General features: G+C 42.3%; 1 protein-coding gene across 1 annotated transcript in view; it reads right to left on the bottom strand.

Moving 5' to 3' along the window:
* Positions 1-5552: 5552 nt before the first annotated feature.
* The window catches only part of METTL16 (methyltransferase 16, RNA N6-adenosine), a 70411-nt gene continuing 54603 nt past the window's right edge, over positions 5553-21360 (bottom strand). The window contains exons 9-10 of the mRNA XM_019755521.2: positions 13373-13546; positions 5553-13240 (exon numbers count right to left, since the gene is read on the bottom strand). Of these exons, the coding sequence (XP_019611080.2) occupies positions 12623-13240; positions 13373-13546 (792 nt within the window). The 3' untranslated portion in view covers positions 5553-12622. The remainder of the gene's footprint in view (positions 13241-13372; positions 13547-21360) is intronic.

Raw genomic sequence — 21360 nt, 5'->3', positions numbered from 1 at the left:
GATCCGCCCCTGGGCGGAGCTGACAGCAGGAGGCTGCCAGAGAACTGGCGCAGGGAGCGGAGTGGCGATCCAATTCCGCGTTTTGTCTCCCTTCCTCCCCCCGCAGTGCGTTCGCATCCTATTAGGCGACGTCACCGGGCCGCGGGCCAATGGGCGGGCAGGACAACACGGCATGGAGCAGCTCCACATGGACACCCCGCACCGCCAGCCTTCTGTTTAAAGGGCCAGTGTCTAGCAGGGTCACATTAACTGGTGCGGATGGGGCCACTGTATGAACCGAGGGTGGAACGCCGAGAGGGAAATTCCGCAGTTGTGCCCTAGTCTATCCTCGACTCTTCACCACGCCTTTCTTTAAATCCAAGTCTCTCTCTCTCTTCTTCCCCTAAACTCTTTGTCCACCCATGTCTAATGTGGGTGGAGACTCCAACTGTGCCACCCCAGAGGCCACCCCATCTCTGAGGCCGGGGCGGGGGCGGTTAAGGCGAGGCACCCACAACCCAGACCAAGGGGGCGTGGTCCAAATCGGGAACAACAACGTGGAGGGCGGAAGCCCGGCCCTCCCCTTGGCCCGGCGACAGAGGCCGCAAGCGGGACGCGGGGGCGGGGCCACTTCGCTTGGCCTTAACCGCGCACGCCGTGAGGGCGGCGACCCCGGCCGGCGCTCGTCATCGCCGTCGCTTCTTTTGCTAGTATTTGGGGGCGTCTGGGGGTACAATCAGAAAGTTAGACCTTGAGGTCAGTTTGCCCAAATCCTCTCATTTTGCAGATAGGGAAACTGAGGTCCAGAGACGAGATAGAACTTGTCTAAGGTCACTCAGTATTCCAGTTGCTCCTTGCCCTGTAGGGAGGAGCATTTATTCCCTGACCCCACGGGCGACTCTTTTTGAAGGCCGTTCTAGGGCAGGGCACCCAATTGGAAAAAAAGTCCTGGAGGAATACCAAATTGTTCGCACGGGAAGGGGTCTGGCCACTTAAGAAGTTGTGATTGGGGCCACCAAAATCTACCTGAAACCCTGCTGTTCCACTTTGGTGGAGGCCTCAGAAACCCCACCGGTATAGTTAGTAGTGACAGGCACAGGCCGGTTGAAGGTGTATTAGGGGTACCCTGCAGCACGTCAGCTCTGCTGTCCCAATGGCAGCAGCCTGGAACCCCTCGGGTCTGACCCGATTCTTTCTTTGCTACTATAGCACATTGGGACAATGCCATTTGGGTTCAGGATCCCACAGCCTGGGCTTCACCACCACACAAAGTCAGAATGTCCACCCTGACATCCCATCCCATCCCCACAGCACCCTAAAGGGGTACGTTCCTATTTAGGGGACTACAGGAGAGCTAGATGCATTGAAGATGTATGCTTGTTGGCTTTGCTCCTTACCTTTGAAAGCACAGTGCATCCTCGGCAAAGAAAATCTGCACAGATCCGAAATCAAGAACATAGTGAACAGGAAGAAGGGGGTGTTTGCCAGCACCATCTACAGAGGCCACCTTTGCACATTTAATGCCCCTGCATCTGTAGATGAGCATGGAGTGCCCCCCCCACACACACACACGCACGCACGCACGCCTGGGCACTACTGTTTATGATGAAGCTGGAAAGCAACAGGGTATTAGAACACAAGAGCCCAGCTGAATGAATACCCCTTCCCTGTGAGGGCTAGATCTGGGCTGGACCTGACAGTGCTTCCTTTAAGGTGTCTGCCACCTGCTACCAGTGTGGTTGGGCCTGGCCCACTGCACAACCAAAGAAAATGGGAAGTTTAAAGGCAGTATATAGGTGTGTGTGGCGGGGATGGGGGGTGGCTAAACAGTATATAAAATAGTGACCTGAAATAATGTTATTGACCAAGGTCTCATGTTGTTTGGGGTCAGCATGGTACCGTTCTGCCCAGTGGCCCAGGATGCTCAGAGCTACATCTAGCCGTACACTTCTGCCTTTCTCAAGCAGTCACGGCACTCATATAGCTCTTGAAGTCTCTTCTAGGGGCTGAGGTACAATTTTTTGACTCTTCTTGTGAGGGACCAGCTCTATCACACTAAGAAGTCACTACTCTGAAAAGCAGTATTCTGAAGACAGCTTTTTGTTCAGGAGTGGGGAAGCAAGAGATAAAAGTGGGGTGAACCAAATGCCAGTCTCTACCTTGCCCCCAATACCCCATCTGCTCCAGAGCTTAGTGGAGATGCTTGCTATTTAAAACAAACAGCCTTACTGGCTTCACATGATCATCTGTTTATTTGGGTCATGTGGGGACAGCAGCCAGGGGATGTTAGGCAAAAGCAAGGGTTTAGAAAGGAGGCTTTTTCTAGGCCTGTTGTTGCCTACAGAAGCCTGAAAATGGTCAAATAGAATTTCTCATCAACCAAGGTTTCCCTAGTTGGGGAGTGGACAGTGGGGAATGGACACACATTTCTGTAAAGGGGTTGAGTGGGGAATAAAAGGAGAGGGGAATGAATAGGAGGGCTGTTTAACATTTTAGCCCCAGCTTCCTATCCCAAGTTGTTCTCAAGTTTATGGCTTCTAGGTGCTCAGTACTTTTGGGGCAGCAGGACCGTCCGTGTGCTTTCTCATGAGATTCCTATTTTCAGTCTTCCTCCTCAAGTTTTGTGCACCCCAATGCCCAATTCAAATCCCTCAATTTTTTAATATGCTGAGCTGGAGACATTCCCTAAGGAGACTGTCTTTCACCCTCCGACCATTCACTCCAACAAAGCTTAACATATATACACAACTCCAAGAGCAATGAAAATTAGTTCCTTGACCGCTACAAAGCATATGTAATGAGATGTGAGAAATGTGTGAACCTAAAAGTACATGTATTCACACTAGATCCCAGAAGATGTCCTAACCCTTCAGGCCTGACTTCTCAAATTTTGCAAGTGGTTTTCGGGAGCTTTTCACCTATCATAATTAAAACCAGAGGGAGAAAATTAGCTGTAAGATGAAGATGGAACGGAAGACTAGCACACTCAGGGACATACCAGACGACATTCATTTAACAAATATTTATTGTGTGCCTAACATGTGCCAGGCACTGAGCTAGGTAACCTAGTAGCCAAGGCCAGGGGACCTTTGGTAAGTCAGAGTGGGGTAAAAGGTCACAGTGCACAACTCCACATAATACCTGGAACAGGTTAGCTTTGCTTTCTACCACCATGCTAGACGTAGCACAAGAAATCATGGCTATACAAAATCCCATGAGCACGGAGATACTCATTTTAGAAGGTTAGGTTCTCGACAATCATTTTTCTAAAAAGGTATAAGAAAAAATTAAGTGGATTTAAGATTGGGTTAGCCAACTGAACCTGAATCCTGACAAACCCACTCTGAATGATGAGCAGGATTTTGAATGACTTTAATAGAGGTGTATCCTATAGGGTACTCATTCAATCATCAGTGAATGGGCTCTCCAGAGCCAGAAGTTTCCACTGAAGTCTTCCTCCACTCCTTGTGAGCTGTCCAAGGACCTCGCCTGAACCTATAAAACAGGTACAATCACGTTCTATCTTCCTATTCATGTACTTTCCCCTCTTCATTGCCTCATGTGATGTCACAGCTGGAAGAGTGGAGATCACTTGGTCCAGCCTCCCAAGAGAAGGTGTCTTATCCAAAGTCACACAGCCACTGAGTGTTAGCAGGGATGAGAAGTGGCCTGGTTCTCCTCTGACTGTGTCAAACAGCCCAGCTGGGCAAATGAGTCCAGAGTCCTTGAAGACCTCACAGAAATGGGTGATGATAGGGAGATAACTTCTCCCTTCCTGTCTAAGACAGGAATACTCCTTAACTTTGCTTAGTGGTGCTCAGTAAACAAACTTGGCAGATGAGTGAGAAGGAAAGAGAATCAAGACTTAGAATCCAGGGAGTAGAGGACCTCAGAGGACACTGCACTGCCTCAGGCCACTCCGAGGAATTAAGAGCTTCTAACTGGGCCTGGGTAGATAGCCATTTCTCACCGGAGCTTATGTCTGGCCTAAAAAGGTGACTGTGGGAAGGGGCAGATTTTTATCCAGGCAACCGCCCTGGGTGTGGACACTGAGTAATAAGGAAAGAAATGCAGTTCAAAAGCAAAAAGGGAGGAGCCATGCACTTGGAGCTTTTCTGAGAAACCAAAGAGGCTAGCTAGCTAGGCTCGCTATGCAGCTAGAAGAGATGGGGGCTGTGGATGACTTGGGGAGGAGGAAACCAATCAAAGTGGAAGGCACAAGGGAAAGGATGAAGACTTCAGTTATTCCTCTGGGGAGGGGGGAAGAGGTGGCTTTAGAATAAATTAATTCAGGTCATGGGAATGAGACTGGGCGAAGTTAGTAGACAGAGGTGAAGTCTTGCAATGTGAGTCAAGAGCCAGCTGGATCAGTGGGGGTGGGGAGAGGTTGATGATTGGGAAGGCCCCTCCCAGGGCACAGAAGCTGGAATGAAGTCAGCACCCTACAGAAAGGACTATGGTCTACTGTAACAGAAGACGATGTAAGGCCCGGAGCAGTGGCCTGTCGCTGGCTGGACTGCCTAGATCCAGGGCTCAGCTCCATGCCCGTAATCAGATTTCTTACCAAGGCCCCAGAGACAACTGGGAGAGTCTCTACTGGGCAATGTTGGGGATGCTCCAGGAGCCACACACCAGCCTGTGCCTCTCCTTCCACTTCCAGGCTGGGGTCTGGGATAGAACATACCCCTACCCTCCAGCCCCCAGGCTGCTCAAGTCCCTGCCCATGACGGACACCTCAGATGGCAGTGTAAGAGCTTACCAGTCATCTCTCTGATGAGTTACTCTGATGACGCTGAACCATTCATTAAACAGTTAGGTCCTTAACCTCACACTATATACCAACACAAATTCAAGTGTTAAATGTAAAAATAATGCCAAAAAGAGCCATAATAAAATATAGGCAAACATTTTTCTGTTCCAAGGTGGTGAAGGAGGTTTCTTCCCATAAAGGAAAATATATAAAAGCTCCTTAACTGTAAAAACAAAACAAAATCACTATAAATAAAAGGAAAAGGTAAATGACAAAACAGAAGGAAGCATTGGCAAGAAGTGCCCTTGCAATTCAATAACAAAAAGAACACCTGGATAGAAAAGTGAACATAGACCATAATCTAAAATTTATAAAACAATAAATATACAAAATAATTCATACAACATGAATATGTATAAATTATCAAAAAATGTTTGATCTTGACACTACCATAATAAAATTAAAACAATGAAAATATTCTTGCCTATCAATTGATAAAGGGTTTCTAAAGATTAGTCTTCTAATGCTCTCACAGGTGTGGTGAAAACAGGTATTTGTGGAAATGTAAGCTAGGCACAACTGCATAAAAGGTTCTTTATAGAACCTTTAAAAGAGTCATATCCTCTGCTTCAGTGATTCTAATATAAATTTATGCTAAAACAGTAAGAAAACACATAAATATTTTTAGAAAGATATTCACTAAAGCATTATTTACAATAATGAAAACCAGGAAACCTAAATTTCCAACAAGTTTAGTGAAGTGACACTCACAATATGGCATGTGAAGAAAACACGGTTGTTAATAAATGAAAATACTAACTGGTTGACTTTGGGCAGTGTGATTACCAGTAACGTTTATTTTCACAAGTTTTCTAACACAAAAATTAATGTCATAATCAGAAAAAGGTTATTATAATATATGGCTAAATGGAAAAGATTATAAAACATAATATATAGTATGATCCCCATTTGCTGTTTAAAAATATATAAGCATACAAAAATAATAAGATAGGTAAAATGTAAAATAACTCCATTTGAGTAGTGGAATTGTAAGTTTTTATTATTTTCTAAATTTCTTATAATGAAAACGCATTACTTTTGTAAAATCAAATTATATTAAAGGGAAAAACAGTTCTCCTGTGCTTTATCAGAAAGGGCCTTATATTTCTGCATCTCAACTAACGTGACCTGTTGCTGTGGGTCTACTTCCCATTCTAGTTTTTCTTCTGAAAGCTCTCCCATTTCACCCCCGAAATCAGGTTTCATCCCCCCGCCCCAAAACCTACCCAAATCTGCTCGGACGCTTAGCTCCGAAGTCCCCCAGAAATGGTTCTGGCTCCCCTTATAGGCCAGGTGAGAGGAGAGACAGCACGAGGCTGCGGCAGTAACATGGAGAGGCGGGGCTGGGTATGGGAGCTATTTCTAAGGTGGAAGATTTTAGTCCCTGGTGGTGAAGGAGATGGAAGAGTAAAGATTTCTAATCTGGACAGCTGGGTGATGCTCAAAAATATAGGAGAGAAACAGGTAGACAGTAAGTCAAGTCTGACACAGCCATGGTCCTGGGGGAGATGTCCAGTAGGTGGTTAGGTACGTGCATGTGGGAAGTTCAGGAAGGTCTAGATTTGGGCCTGATGAGTGTATAGGTGAGCAGTTGGAAGTCACGGAGATGATCGGTGCAGCCATAAGTGGGAGAAAAGAGCAAACAAGGCCCATAGACAGAATCTTTGGGATTCTCCCTTTAAGAGATGAGAAGAACTCTAAAAAAGGAGTGTGGGCAGCAACTAGACTTCAGTAGCTGAAGTGAACAAGAGTTAGGAAAGTGGAGGAAGCAAATATTAAGTTCTACTGCCTGGCAGTAGAAAAGGTCACAAACTTATGGTGTACCAGGTTTTTATAAACTACAGGATTAGTTGTCAGGATTTATAATTATATAAATTTCTCATAAATCTGGATTTCTGGTTTCCCTAAAAAAAACACCCCAAAACCCTCAAAAGACCCAACAACACTGGTCACCTATTTTTGCAGGGCAATAACCAGTAGGAATTGAATAAAAGCTACTTCCTTTTAGTCAGAGCATGAGCCCCATCTCTTCTTGCCTGGCCCCTGGTGTAGGAAAGGAGGAAGTCTTGTACTTCCCCTTGTGAATGAAAAAGTCCTTATTAGTGCTCGTCTAGAGGTCACTGAAAGACAGGTCAGAGTTTGACCCACAAAGCCCACCTTTGGCCCTGAAGGCAGGAATCCTGGGACAAACAAATCTGAATGGAGGACCCTGTTGGACCAGACTGGGAATGTCCATTCTCCAGCCAATCTAAGGGAGCAGGCCCTGCCAGACCCACTGTCCCAGGCCCAGCAGCGATCTCTGGCTCGCCTCCTCTTTTGGACAGCAGCAGCACATTTCCCTAGGGACGAGCTGCTGGAGCCAGCCAAGTTCCCCAGCTGGGAATTTCCTAGCTCTGGTTTCTAGACTCTCGGGCCACACTCCCTGAATGGGTCTACCAGATGGCAGGCAGCCTTTTCTTTTCTCCAGATTTTGAGTTCATTCACCCAACCAAACACAAAATTCTATGACGATTTGGTAGCATAAATGAAGAACTAATTATAAGCAATCTCACCTACTAAATCTTGCTCATTGATCATAGACTGGAAAATAATATTACCTTATAGTGCTAAATTGTACAGCTGGGTAAGAGGTGTCCTTTCTCTCTTTCTTGTGTCATATAATTTCAGTCTCCTTTCCCAGAGGTAGGTCAAATGAGCCTGGAAGTCTATTTCCATCCTAAGTGTAGCACTTGTTCCAAACCTTGAAATTTGTTACAAGATCCCTGTCTTGGATCTCTGGGCCTGAGTTCAAATCCTGTTTCTGTGACTTAGCTTTGTGAATAACCTTAGGGCAAGTCCCTTAAGTTCTCTGAGCTTCCATTTCTTTAATCTGTCACACAGGGACACCATACCACTTTGCAGGGTTAATAAATGAGACAATTTATATAGAAGATGGCCAATCAATATTGGTTTCCTGTTCGTCCCTCCAGGAAGCTTGAGTTTAGCTCTTGGTCAAAAAGTGGTAGTCGCGCCTGCTATTATATACTCGAGGTCTCGGCCTTTTCACTGGAGTTTATTGGTAGAAACGATTTTCTGACAAGAAGTCGATAACTCAAAGAAGAAGAGATGAACAAGCTGAGAAGCGTACTCTTTGCGTATGTACTCGTCCAGCTGTTTTAGTACTTCTCTCACTTAACTGCTGCTGCAACTCTGTGAAGCAAGAATCCCTCATCTTTCCTGAGGAAAAGGCTTAGGAAAATTGGCTTCCCCGGTCAGGGGAACTGGAAGGTACCCATGACTGATGAACGGTGAAGTCTGCGCTCTTTTACTGTTTTTCATTCCCCTGGGGTGGTTGGAAAAGCATTTAGGATTTAAATATCCTTTGCCCTCTTAAAAACATCATAACAAGCCAAGTCTGCCAAGTTCACCTGCACTTTCTGGTCCACTCCTTCTTATCTTAGTTCCTTGGCTCAGAGTAAGCACCAGTGACCATTAGCTTTCCTGCAGCGAAGCCAGCGTCGCTGATGGCTCTGCCTGAGCTGACACAGGGGACAGACTACACCTTACAGGGCATTCAGCAGTACACGGCCTTCACTCAGTCACAACAGTTCCTCGGCGTAAAGGCACTGCCTCCACAAGGCAGCAATTAAAATAATAAACTGCTCTTTTGGTCATTTGGGTGAGTCACAGCAGAGGGCATGAGTGTCTTTACAGAGCAGAGTGTGTGTGAGGCCCTGCTGCTAGTAGGGGAGCCCTAGGCAGGGCTTTCTAATACTGTGCTGGCACGGGCACCAAGAGATTTGTACTTGGGAGCATTAGAAACGTTCAAGAACATCAGTACCCTGCTCTAGGAGGCAGCGGCCAATTCATTCTGCTAGTCAGCCTCTTCTGGGTTTTACTGGGGTTACTGCCCATTTAGCAAACCAAATCTCCCAAGCACCAACTTCCCTAAAAAAATGTGGTCAGGTCCTTTTCCCAGGGGCACCTCTTGATGGCTGTAGAACTGCTGTACTTTTGAGACTTTCCTACTCCCAGAGGGTTCCTTAGTTTTCCAAAGTGGACCTTCCTCCTAATGTGCAAATCTATTGGGCGACCGGGCACCTGTAACATCTGATTCTGTGCTGTAAAAATAAGGGTAGATGGAACTTTTCCTTGAGTCACATGGACCCCAGGGTTAGTAATATACATGTTCTACACAGAAACACCCCTTGCGGGGCAGAAGGCCCGGCTAACTGTGTATATAACACATACCACACAGAACCAACGGTGCCAATTTTTGATGTAAACAACATATTACATGAGTGCTAGTCAGCCAGCCAGATAAACCAAAACAAGAATAAAAAGACAAAAGAACATTGAAAACAGTTTCTTTCTCAGAGCTCTCTATATGACTCTTCCTGGAACATAGAGTAATATAATGAAGACATCCAAGGCTTTTGAAAAGTTACTGTTTAAGATTACTAAAATTCTCCCTCTAGTGCCCCAATTAACTAGACACCAAGAAAAAGTTGATCCAAAGTACTGACCCAACTTGGATATATTGTAGAGTAGCAGGACAGATGGAAAGAAAAGAAAAAAATAGTCAACTGGGACTATAAAGAAACAAAAAGGTTGGAAGATTATGCCCAGATAAAAAGACCAGGGGATAGTGGAGTTTTAATTCTTTCTCCTTTTATTTTCCAAGTTTTATTTATGTGAAAATGTACTTATTTACATAAAAATATTTATCTGGGTAGCAATCGGATATTTCAAGAAAATACCAAGGACACAGTTTTATTTATTCCCACAGAGCAGTTAAGGCGCTTGATAAAAGGGCCACAGGTGCCCCCGTGTGGCTACGGAGGAAAATGCTGTGGCTTAAGTAAGATGGAGGGGCTACTCCCTTCTTTCAAGAGGCCTCGGGTTTTCCACACCTTGCAGTTTTATTACTTGTCAGAGCTTGGAAGTTGGTGTGCTCACATGATAAGCTTTGATTTCTATCAAGAGGAGAGGTTTCATGTTTTAAATAATATTATATATATTAAAGTTTTAAGTAATCAACAGGAACCCTGAAGAAAGCTGAAACTGTTCTGCAGGGACGCCAAGCCTGCTAGGACATGTGGCAGTGCTCTGGTAAGTGAGTAGTCAGATGAGGATGTGGGGTGAGGGAACCAAACGGTTGGAAGCAAAGCAGATTCCAAAGAACAAAAGCAGCTTTAGTCCTCCATGGAAAACAAGTTCAGTTTCTGTTCCCACTTTAGTTATCAGGAGATCAGAAGCCAATGTCAGGGACCAGAACAGGATTTAAGATAATACCACAAATATTTAATTCCATACCAATCCATCAACATGAACTTGACCTCCAGACATTTAAGGCAAGTATCATTCAACATTATGATACATGGGTCAATAACCTGGTTCTTTAAAGAAAAAAAAAATCCTCTTTCCCCTATGCCAGAGGCATATCTATGCTATCACATATCACATAATGATAAAGTATATGCATAACTAAGAGAATTTTTGGATGTCTTTTAAAAATGTTTTCAATGTTCTCTCATGAGATAGAAATAAACTTCTTCTCAGAAAAGGAAATGAAGACATCCAAACGCAAAGAAGGCACTCACAGCTCTAGTAGTGAAAGCTACCCCGTCACATACTTTTCAAATTCTAAGAACATTAACTTAAAACCTATTAAAACCTCCTCCACGACACCAAGGCTTAAACATGGGGCACTGAAACACACATACAGACACAGTTATACAGCCTTTTCTCTGGGAATCTAAGTACTAGACTTAAACAAAGGCTAATTAATATTGTGCCTGAAATGCATTTTGAACAGGCAAGGAGTGTAAATAAACACACTACTGTTACCATGTGTAAAAATACTTCTAAGATGTTAAATTAAAAAAGCATAATATAAAACTGAAATAATAAAAAATAAAAATAAAAAAGCATATCTCACAACATGAGTAAACCAAAGTCAAACCCACACAATCACACACCCCATCTATAGAAGGAAATACTAAAATACCAGTAGTGGCTGTGTTTGAGAAGGTTGATACTTTGTTGCCATTTTCTACTTTCACTTTTCCAAATCTTTAGAGCACTGTGCTAATTCTTTTTTAATGAAGCAAACAAGACTGACTACTTATCAAATGAACAGTTGCCACTTAACTCAATTACCCTAAAATTCTATCAAGATAGAAACTTAGGTTTGGGTCTGGCATACGATTCAGATGTGTCATCAGAGGTAAGGAGAGCAGGACAGCGTGGGTGGGTGCAGGAGGAGGACCTGGACAGGAGGAAACCAAAGCCATGGATTGAATCTTGGCTCAGTGTGACCCTATGCGTGTTTCCTCATCTTGTCAGATGAGAGGATGGACTAGAATCGTGGTTCCTAATGCTCAGGGGGTTATTGACCCCTCTTCTCTCTAAATCAGGAACTCCTCTCCAGGAACACACACACACACACACACACACACACACACACACGCATGCACACGCTCACAGAGCTTTTGGAAACAATCCAGGAAGTTCATGGATTCTCTAGAGGGTCATGAACTGGGTAAGAACACTGATTGGTTAACATGTTATCTTCTGTAGCTCTGTCTCCACTGCCACAGGAAGGTATAATATAGTCCTATTTTCGTTTCCTGTATCTTTGCTGAGGGCCTGGTCTTGCTGCTGCCAAAATATGCCAAGGTCATCAGTATTCTGCCCTAACCAATAGCCACGTTTCGAAAGTGTGGCTTCATTACTCAGCCCCAGTCTTCTTTGCAGATAACAAGGAGTTCTGGCACCATCCTCAAAAATGTCAGTCTAAAAAGAACCGTGGGCTGCTGGTATAAAAGCAGGCTGTGAAAGTCAAGCACAGCAGAGGGTAACTGAAATACCAAGGGAACAAAACAAAGCGAGACGCCTTTTCCAGAGGCATTCTGCTGTGCCCTGACATTCCAATTAGAAACCTGTGTTAAGAACACGCTTACCCAGGCCTCAGTTCTCCTATGCTAACAGGTAAGCAAAGAGGGGACAACAAAGGAATCCACAAGAAGCAGTATTTGATCAGGTACAACTTATGTGCCAATAGATGAGAATTTCTTAAGCAACCTACCACACATAAGTATCTTGCTCCATTTCTTATTTCTATCATTTACCCATTCAAAGCCAAGAAAATATTTTCCCCAACCCCAGTGTTCAAACACAATCAACAGTTCTCAATTCTGAATACTCTTATATTGACAACAAAAGTTCCACTTCAAATGTCATATACTAGTGAAACTGCTACGAAACAGTACTTTCAATAGGTTGGAGGTAGGAGTATGGCTTCCTTCTGTTGTGTCTTTCAGTCACATCTGGGAGTTTTGCTTACCTAATTCTGTTTCTGAAATAAGCAACATCAAAACAGCCGTGAGTCAGGAATGTGATGGCTCCAGGCGCTCCCCAGACCAGCCCTTCTTCTGGCATTACTAGCTTTCTCTCTCTGACATTCCCACCGCCTACCATCAGGCCAGTTTTTTTCTCAGTTCTGACCCAAACCAGATTCCAAAAAGAATCCTTTTGGCCTCAGAGAAGCAGTCTAAAGCGAAGGTGGGATCACCTTAAATCAGCTTTAAATCCCTTATGAGTTTTCTGATGGCTTTTTATTGATGCCGATACAATTCTTCCTCTTGAACTACCACCATACCACAATGCCCTGTAACTTTAAAAAAAAAGGGGGGGGATGGTAGTTACAAATGCATTAATCTGTTTCTGTTTTTAAAGATAATTCCTAATAACGCTACCAATAAACCCATGGCGGAATTCTTCTTGCCACTCCACAGGCCACTCCAAAGCAAGCTGCTTTAGAGACTTCTCGACTGTGCAAGAAGTTGGGAGTTAACTCGCCACAAGCCTGAAAATTTGGTTACGTATGTAGGTACAAAGCTGGTTCATCAAATCCCTGTTCTGGCCCTCAACCCAGTGCATTTCAACCAAGGCATCATCTACCTCCTTCTTAACGTTTATCAGACACTTGAATAGGTAACGTCCGGCCACTCCTTGGAGATGGTTCCCTCTGTCAGACACTGGATGGTGGAACTGCTCAGAAGCCTCTCGGACTTGTGCTCCATTGCTACAGCCTTTACAACTTTCTAAAACCTCCATCTCTCCCTTCTCCTCACTCCTTTCATCCTCCATGGGTTCTGGGTTTTCTTCCTGGGAAAGCGAGTCCTGGTTTGGGCCTGGGTCCCCAACAGTGGCAGACTCGCCTTCCCGTAGAGCAGGCCCCCACAGGGCACTTTCCTGGGGGGCCGGGTCCGGGCTACTGCCAGACTCTTTGGGAGTGAACCTTTTCTCTTCCAAGGCTTGGATGACGTCCTCAGGAGCACGGGGCACTTCTCTCAATTGTCTCACTCGTTCTCTTTTCTTTCTCCTTAAATGAATCCAGGAGTTTTCTACAGCTGTCAGGAAAAGGCTAACTTCCTCTTTTCCACAGGGAACGCGTTTATGTTCGACCTGTTTGGAGGAAAAACAGGATTTTATAGGAAATCATTTTCCTGCTCTCAAAACTCCTTTAAAAAAGAACAAGAAAAGAAAGAAAGAGATTATTATGGTATAAGTACTTCTTCAATGTGCATAACCAGGTACCTTCAGATCGGTGAGAATTTTTTCAATCCACGTCGTCACAACTACTATGCCTTCAGCTGTCTCGGAGCCCAGAGGAGATGCTTTGAGGGCCAGTTCTTTCATCACAGACTCTAGCACTACAAATGTAATGGGTTTCCTTGGCTTCTCTAATTTTCTTCGCTTACTTGGTGGTGACTGAAAGAAAAGAAGGCAGGGGAGAAGAGGGGAAATTTACCCAAATAATTAAATCCCATGTATTATAATGAACTCAGCTAGTGAAATTTCCGTGACTTCTGCTACCAATTACATAGCACTAAAACCACAAAGACCTTTCTTTGCATGTTTATTTTTTTTTAAACAACCCTGAAAAATAGCGATCATCACCTCCGCATTTTACAGAAGGGAAAACTAAGATACAGAGAGGCTATGTCACCAGCTCAAGGTCACAGAGCTAGTAAGTGCAAACTTAGGATTTGAACCCAAAACCCAAGTTCTTTCTGCCATACCACACTTCCGGTGTTCTGGCTATCCTCAGATGTAACTCCTCCTATTACCAAATATCGTGGATCACCCTGTTGCGCCCCCAACAGGTTAGTGTAATTACTTCCTTCATGGCAACTCAAAGACCCTGGGGGCACCGTGTTCTTTTCTGTAAAGAACTGCACAGCTTAAAATCATCGACTTGTAGTCTGAGTTTATATTTGCTGAGGCTTGAAAGAAGGCAGCTGTGAGCCCCAGCTTTTGAGCGCACATACTTGGAATGACCAGGGCACTGAGATCACACAGGCAAGAGAGGAGCACCGCTGCATCTCGGCTAATGAGTCAGGCCAGTGACTAGCTAAGCTCTGTCCCTCAGCTGGGGAGAGAGGACAGCAGTGCCGATGAGAACAGTGGATTAGAGAGCTGGTTCCACGTAATTCAAAATTGTCATCTTTCTTTCTGTTTTAAGCTTGGAAAGTGAACTATACTCTATCCACTAGAGGGACTCAAGTTCCATTTTGAAAACCAAATGACACTGCTGTATTTAAAATGTATTTCTTTACTCCTTTAGTAAAAACTTACTAAATATTTTAATGACTCTTAGCTAAGACCAGCTATATTGTGGACACTTTAAGAGACAGACTTGTACTTATTGACAAAATTTATCAAACCTTTTAAAAAATTAAGGTAATTCTAAGGTCAGTGTCAAAATGAGAAGGTAAGGATTATAAGGAGAAAGTCTAGTTAAGAGAAACACCTAGTTAGTTAGCTTGAAGATCCTTTCCTATGAAAAGGAGTCCCTGATAATTATGCTGCTGTTAAAACTCCAGTTCTACCTGGAAACAGTGACAGAGCACGTGCGCGCGCACACACACACACAGACACACACACATACACACACAGAGTAAGATCCAATTAGTGGGTGGAACTAACCAGCAACCCCATACCCCATACACATACAACAAAATAGCCAGTTTATTCTATGTTAGAAAACTTTTAGACGGTATTTCTAAGAAACAATTGACATTTTCTCTTTACACCATTAACTAATAAAAAATAAAAATGAAAGAACACTAGAAAACAAGCTTAGAAGAAAAGGACTAAAACCAAAGGGTATCTGTTTGAGTAAGAACCTGCTCTTGAGAAAGGAATAGTGGACTCTAAGCCCTGAGTCTGAACTTGCTCAATTAAGGTTTCAGACAAGAAGAGACAAATTCATATTGACATCATGACAGTAGTATTGTTATTACTCAAACACCCAGTGTTAGAAACATAGCTTCTACAGTCCACGAAGAGCCTAACACTTTGCACTAAGGAGCTTAAGGTATGATTATGACGCTCAGGAGGAAGAAAGATGGTGGTGTGTAGGATGGGGCACAAGAATCAGACTCTCCATTCCACTCCCCAACATCCAAGACTGTTATCATGGAGACATGAGTCACTGTAACAGGGCCATCCCTGACAGCGCTCCTAGCCACCAAAGGTCCTCAGCAAATACAGTAAAAGGATAGTGCCTCGTATCTCTTCTCACAGAGGGAGTGATCGTTTGTGCTTACAAACTCCAACCAGCAAAGTGAAGGTACGGCTGTGTTTCTCATGTGTTTTGCTAGAGCCAGCCTGCTGTGCTCTTTCTCCACAAGTAAGAACGGACTAATCATGATTTCTAGAATTTAAGGAGAGAAATACATCCTCACCAAACCTAACAAGTGTTCTATCAAGGATCCACTTTCCAAGTTTTGAGGGTGCCAGGAACAACAGAACAGAGAGTTTATTGCCCTGATACCCCAGGGCCCAGGGCAATGAATGGTCCTGATATCCCAGGACTAAAATGAAAACTTCTCTGTGTCACATATGGCTCTTTTACGGTGCTTGCATCCTGGCACCAGTTTTCCATATACAATGATAACTGACAAATCTGGATACACATATACACACACATGTTCTCAGGATTGTTTTAGTTTTACACTATTATAGAAACTAGGCACTCAAGAGACAGATAATTTATACTCTAGAAATTCTAAAGCAAAGTTTTTAAATGATTGAAGATTAACTTAAGCCTGGCTTATAGCAATCATTCTTTCCCCCCTCATGTTTGTACTGAGAATTCTTAGTAGGCAGGGCCAGAGTAAAATACAGGAACAGGTCTTAAGAAATTAATAGTTAAGATCAACCCCACAGGTCTCTGGTAGTAGATAATTTTATCCCCAGCCACAACACAATTAAATAGAAGCTGTCTATTCTTCCCCCAATTGAGATGGTCTTATTTTGCTAATATGCTTGTAATCTCAAACCACAAATGTTTTAAATGAAGAGTGCTACACTCAAAGTATCATAATCTCGTTTATCAGGTAAGATAATACAAATAATTCATCATTTTTAAATGTAATAAAAAAAAATCAATCCTTTAAAATGGCTAATTCAGTTTAATGCAAAGACCAGAAGGTGAATTTACAACTGATTTCATATGAGAAGATGCACTGCTATGTTACCCAGCTGAAATTATAATGCGAAAGAAGTTTGGTGGGGAGCTGTAAACCCCACAGGAGACACAGGGTTTGTATCTTTGGAACTGCAAGTATTCAATGAATAGTAATCAACAGGGGAAGAAGCTTCAAGTGTTACTTTGTTGCAGTGCTAAAAACACATTCGATTGAAACCATAAACTGGACAAAAACAGTTCTTAAATTTTAAAATATGCTTTACCTAGCAGTGCTGTTTATACATTTCTTAAATCCACACTCTTACTTTAATTTCTAGATCTCAGTGGTGTGATCAGTCAAGAGACTTTCAAATTAAGTGTAACTTGACACAAATCCAGTAGTATTACCTGCCATGCTGCCAAAGCTCTGCTATTAACTACAGCTAAAGCAAATACTCCCAATGAGGCCACACACTGCAGGAAATCATTAAGTTCACCCTAGTATACGCAGGGAGAGAGTCATTCACTAGAGATCTGCTGAGCATGAAGCCACAGCCTCCTAGTTTTGACAAAGCAGCTTCTAGAATGGTCTTGAAGGGGAAGGAACACTTTAGACCATTGCCCTGCGATCTCGGCTGCCACATGGTGAATGGCTACTGCCCCAGGTCCTCCAGGAACAGGCAGAATGCCTGTGAGCTGTTGACTAAGCACAGGCTATCACTATTGGAAGAAACAGAGCCAAGGGGCCCACACGACACCTGGCATGAATACAAACAGGAGGTGAGCTGGGAAGGCCAGCCAGACTACCTCACCAACTGTGCCTTATCCAAACGTCTGTCACCTCTGCCCGTGGAGTGGACTGGATATTTTGTTGTCTAAGGGTGTAGCTTCCCTATTAACAGTCCAGTGGACATTTCTATTGTTACCGTAATCTGACAGATTATTGTTTAAAATATCCCGATCATCTCCAGGATATCAGTAAAAATTGTAAAAAGTTAAAAAGCAAGGGAAGAAAAGTTTATGTAGAATGCTACCTATCTAAAAAGGGTAGTTATAACTCTGCAGGTGTATTTCCTTATTAAAAAAAAACAATGGAAGGATAAATTATGAAACCGTTTAAATAGAAACCTACAGAGCAGCGAGGGATTAGGGTGAAAGACAAGAGAAAGAAGCTCGACTTCTGACTACATCTTTTTATTTTGAGATTTGATATTGACACCATGTAAATATATTTCATAATTACAAAACAAAATTAAATAATACAAACAAAGGCAATCCCTAAAATATAAAGTCAAATGAAACAAATGACCCTAGCTGTGTATACAGACTTGGTGACTATAAAACTCACAAAGAGGAAACATTCCAAATGACCTTAAAATCCATCATGAGATTGTCCCCAAGAACAAAAAGAAAAAGCAAAAGAAAAAAAATAGCATTTTCACAAATCTTTTTGTTGATAGTAATGTTAATTCTGAGACTTGTGGTGCATCGTGGGTCAAAACAAATGAGTAATTATGTTAGTATGGTTGATGACTGATATTTTTGACAAGGAATTTTTGGTGGGAGATATAGATGGACAATTGATAATGTTAAATAGAAACCGAATAGAAAGTATCAGCATGAACTTAGAATGTACTTCATTTTTAAAAAGAAACTAATTATTCCTAGCTCTACCCACAGAAAAAGTCTATAAACAATGACCAACCTACTGCTCAGATAAATACCTCTAAATACCATTTACCACTAAAATAAACAAGAGGTCCTCGGAGAAATGATTGATTCCAGGTTTGGGATGGAAAAATAGATGAGCCAGGAACAACTTGTCCTACTAGAAAGCAAGGAAGCTACCAAAACTCTAACTGCCACGTTAAGAAGACTCAGGAGTCAACTTGAACAAACTCTCCTTGGCCGATGATGGACAAGCTGGGCATCAATACGGACAAGCGTAACGGGCTGAAAAATAATGAAAGTGTAAATCCATGAGTTCATAATACTCTACAAACAAAAACTAAACCACCCTGTTTGGTCAGTTTTGGGAGACAGGGAACCACTAACTCATCCTTTTTTCTTTTTTCTTTCCTTCTCTTTTTGTAACTCATCACTCTTAAAACTGAAAAATAAAGCAAAATAAGCAAGCACTTATCCTGACTTTCTTAGATGAACTGTCCAATAACCAAGTAATTGATAAGGGGAACTTTCTCTTTACAAAAGTACTCAGCTAATAAATAAAGAAGGAACAAGAGAATTGAAATACCATCATTTTACAACTCTAAATGAGTTTATGGATCTAGGCAATGGTCATCAATGGCTGCTCACATTACAAAATGACACAAGCAAATATGTGCCTCCTGCTGGAAGTGTACCACACACACCACCTAGAAAGTAGTCCTACCCCTCCCCTCCCCCCTTCCCCAAATCAAGCCTGTATCTGATCAAGCCTCTAGATCTAACTACCAATTTACAGGAAAGGCAGGGTCTGAGGAACATGTTAACACCATGGAGATGCACTCAGAAAAATCCGGATGTAAAAAACTGTACAGTACAAATATCCCAGTTTCTTCAGCAAATTACAAGGGAGTGAGTGAGAGAAGGGGGGAAGAAGGGGGGGGAATAAAGAGGGGGTCACTATAGAGTAAAAGCAATTTAAAGGCTATATCAACCCACTGCAATGTGTAAAACTTACTAAGATTCTAGTTTGACATACTTTAAAATATTTGAGACCATAAGAAAAATCTGATCAACTATAGAGCTGACATGAAGGAATTACTGTTAATTATTTTAGGTGTGACTATAGTATTATAGGTACGGTTCTTTTTAGAGAGAATCTGATCTTTTAGAGATAAATATGAAAATAGTTATGGATGAAATAATACACTGTCTGAGATTTGCTTCAGAATAATCAGGCCAGGAGGAAAGGAATACCTGGGAATACAGATGAAAGAAGAATGGCCGTGAACTGTCAATAGTTAAAGTGGGTGATAGGGAAATGGGAGTTCATTAAACTGCTCTCTTTCTATCTTTTTGTAAATTTGAAATTTTCTGCAATTAAAAAGTTTTCTTAAAAATTCCTTTGCGAAATAAGACAGAAAAAGCAGAGAACCATGTGATTTCACTGATATGTGGTATATAAACCAAAAACAACAAAAGAACAAGACAAATGAGAAACAGAAACTCATAGACACAGACAATAGTTTAGTGGTTACCAGAGGGTAAGGGGGGTGGGGGTGGGAGATGAGGGTGAGGGGGATCAAATATATGGTGATGGAAGGAGAACTGACTCTGGGTGGTGAACACACAATGGGATTTATAGATGATGTAATACAGAATTGTACACCTGAAATCTATGTAATTTTACTAACAATTGTCACCCCAATAAATTTAAAAAATAAATTATAAAAAAAAAATTCCTTGAATGTGAAAAATCAAATGATAAAGCTTCTAGAATAAAAATAATATGAGAATACATTCTTGTCCTTGAGGTAAAGAAAGGTTTCTTAAATAAGACAAAAAAAGCCTACCCACCACAAAGGAAGACTGGTACATTGGGCTAAATTAAATCTATGATTTTTTGGTTTATCAAAAGATGTTGGCAAGCTATAGTCTGGGAGAAGATAGAAGCAACATATACAACTAAAAGGAGTTTCACATCCAGAAAATATTGAAAATGCCTACAAATCAATTAAAAAAAAAACCAAAAAAAAACACCTAGTAGTAAAATAGGCAAGAAATCAGACACTCAACATGAAGAGACTATCCAAATAGTTGATAGGTATCTAAAAAGATATTAAACTTCATTAGTTACCAGGAAAGAAAAATTAAAAACACAATGATTTAACTGTTAGGACCTCAAGTGCCAGTGAGAACAGGGAGCACCTGCCAATAGCATCACACACTCAGGGCGTAAACAACCCCTTTCCGAATATTTACTAAAGCTGAACCCACACGCCCTGGCCCAGCAGTTCCACTCCTAGGTTTATACTCAACTGAAATGTAAAATCATGTACAAGAATGTTCACAGAAACATTATTCATAACACCTGCACACTGGAAACAACTCAAATGTCTCTAAACAGTAGAATGGATAAACTGTAGTATATTCATACAATATAGTTACACTGTTCCAAAGGATGAACTCTCCTTCCCACGACAATATGGAGGAATCCCACACACACTACTTGCATGAAAGAAATCAAATACTAAAGACTGCAAACAGGCAAAAAAAATCCATGGTGACAAGCGGTGGGATATTGAGAAAGGAAGGGGTTACTAATTGGGAGTATGAGAGGGAATTTGGGTTACTGGTAAATAAGTCACTAAGATTTAAATTTATAATAGACATATTTTTATAAAAGCATATATCTTTCAATTAAAAAAAAGTTTACAAAATTATATCTGAATATAAACAGAATCCAGGCAATTGAAACTGTGTAAAGTTGATAAATGAAGAAGCAAAGGTAAAAAGCATATTAACTTTCTGTAATGATAGAAATGTTCCATATCTGTGCTAGCCAATACGTAGCTTCTAGCCACATGTGGCCATTGAACACTTGAAATGTAGCTAATGAGACTGAGAAACTGAATTTTTAATTTTAGTTAATTTTAATTTAAAGAGGCACATGTGCTAGTGGCCAGCATATTGGACCGCACAGATCAAGAGATACGGAGCACCACCATAGGAACCAGAATCCACGAAAATATTTTCTCTCTGGAGAGTGGAATAGTATAAAGAAGTCAAGATGGGTGAGGCCAAGTTGCTTTTATCATCTTCCCCCCCCCTTTCTTCTGCCTCACCCCCTCCCCCACTCCAGTTCAAGCTGTTGTTTCTCAGTCTAGTTGTGTAGGACACAGCTCCCTGGCCCATGCTGGTATTATGAGCCTTGTGCTCCCCGCCCACTGCTGAGGCAATTGGTCACCAGGCACTGGCCCATGTGGGATTCGAACCGGTGACCTCGGCGTTAGGAGCATGGTGCTCCAACCAGGCTGTCCCACAAATTCTTTTGTACTATATGATGTGTAACATTCTGTATGGATCACGTAGGCAGAAATTAAAATTTAATTGTAAAAAAGAAACTACTCTTTCTTTTGAGTTTCTGAGGCACTCAAAATTGTTA

The sequence above is a fragment of the Rhinolophus sinicus genome, linkage group LG15, assembly GCF_036562045.2.
Source record: "Rhinolophus sinicus isolate RSC01 linkage group LG15, ASM3656204v1, whole genome shotgun sequence".
Lineage (NCBI taxonomy): Eukaryota > Metazoa > Chordata > Mammalia > Chiroptera > Rhinolophidae > Rhinolophus > Rhinolophus sinicus.
The sequence above is the reverse complement of the archived record's forward strand: the minus strand, read 5'-3'. Positions and strand labels throughout refer to the sequence as shown.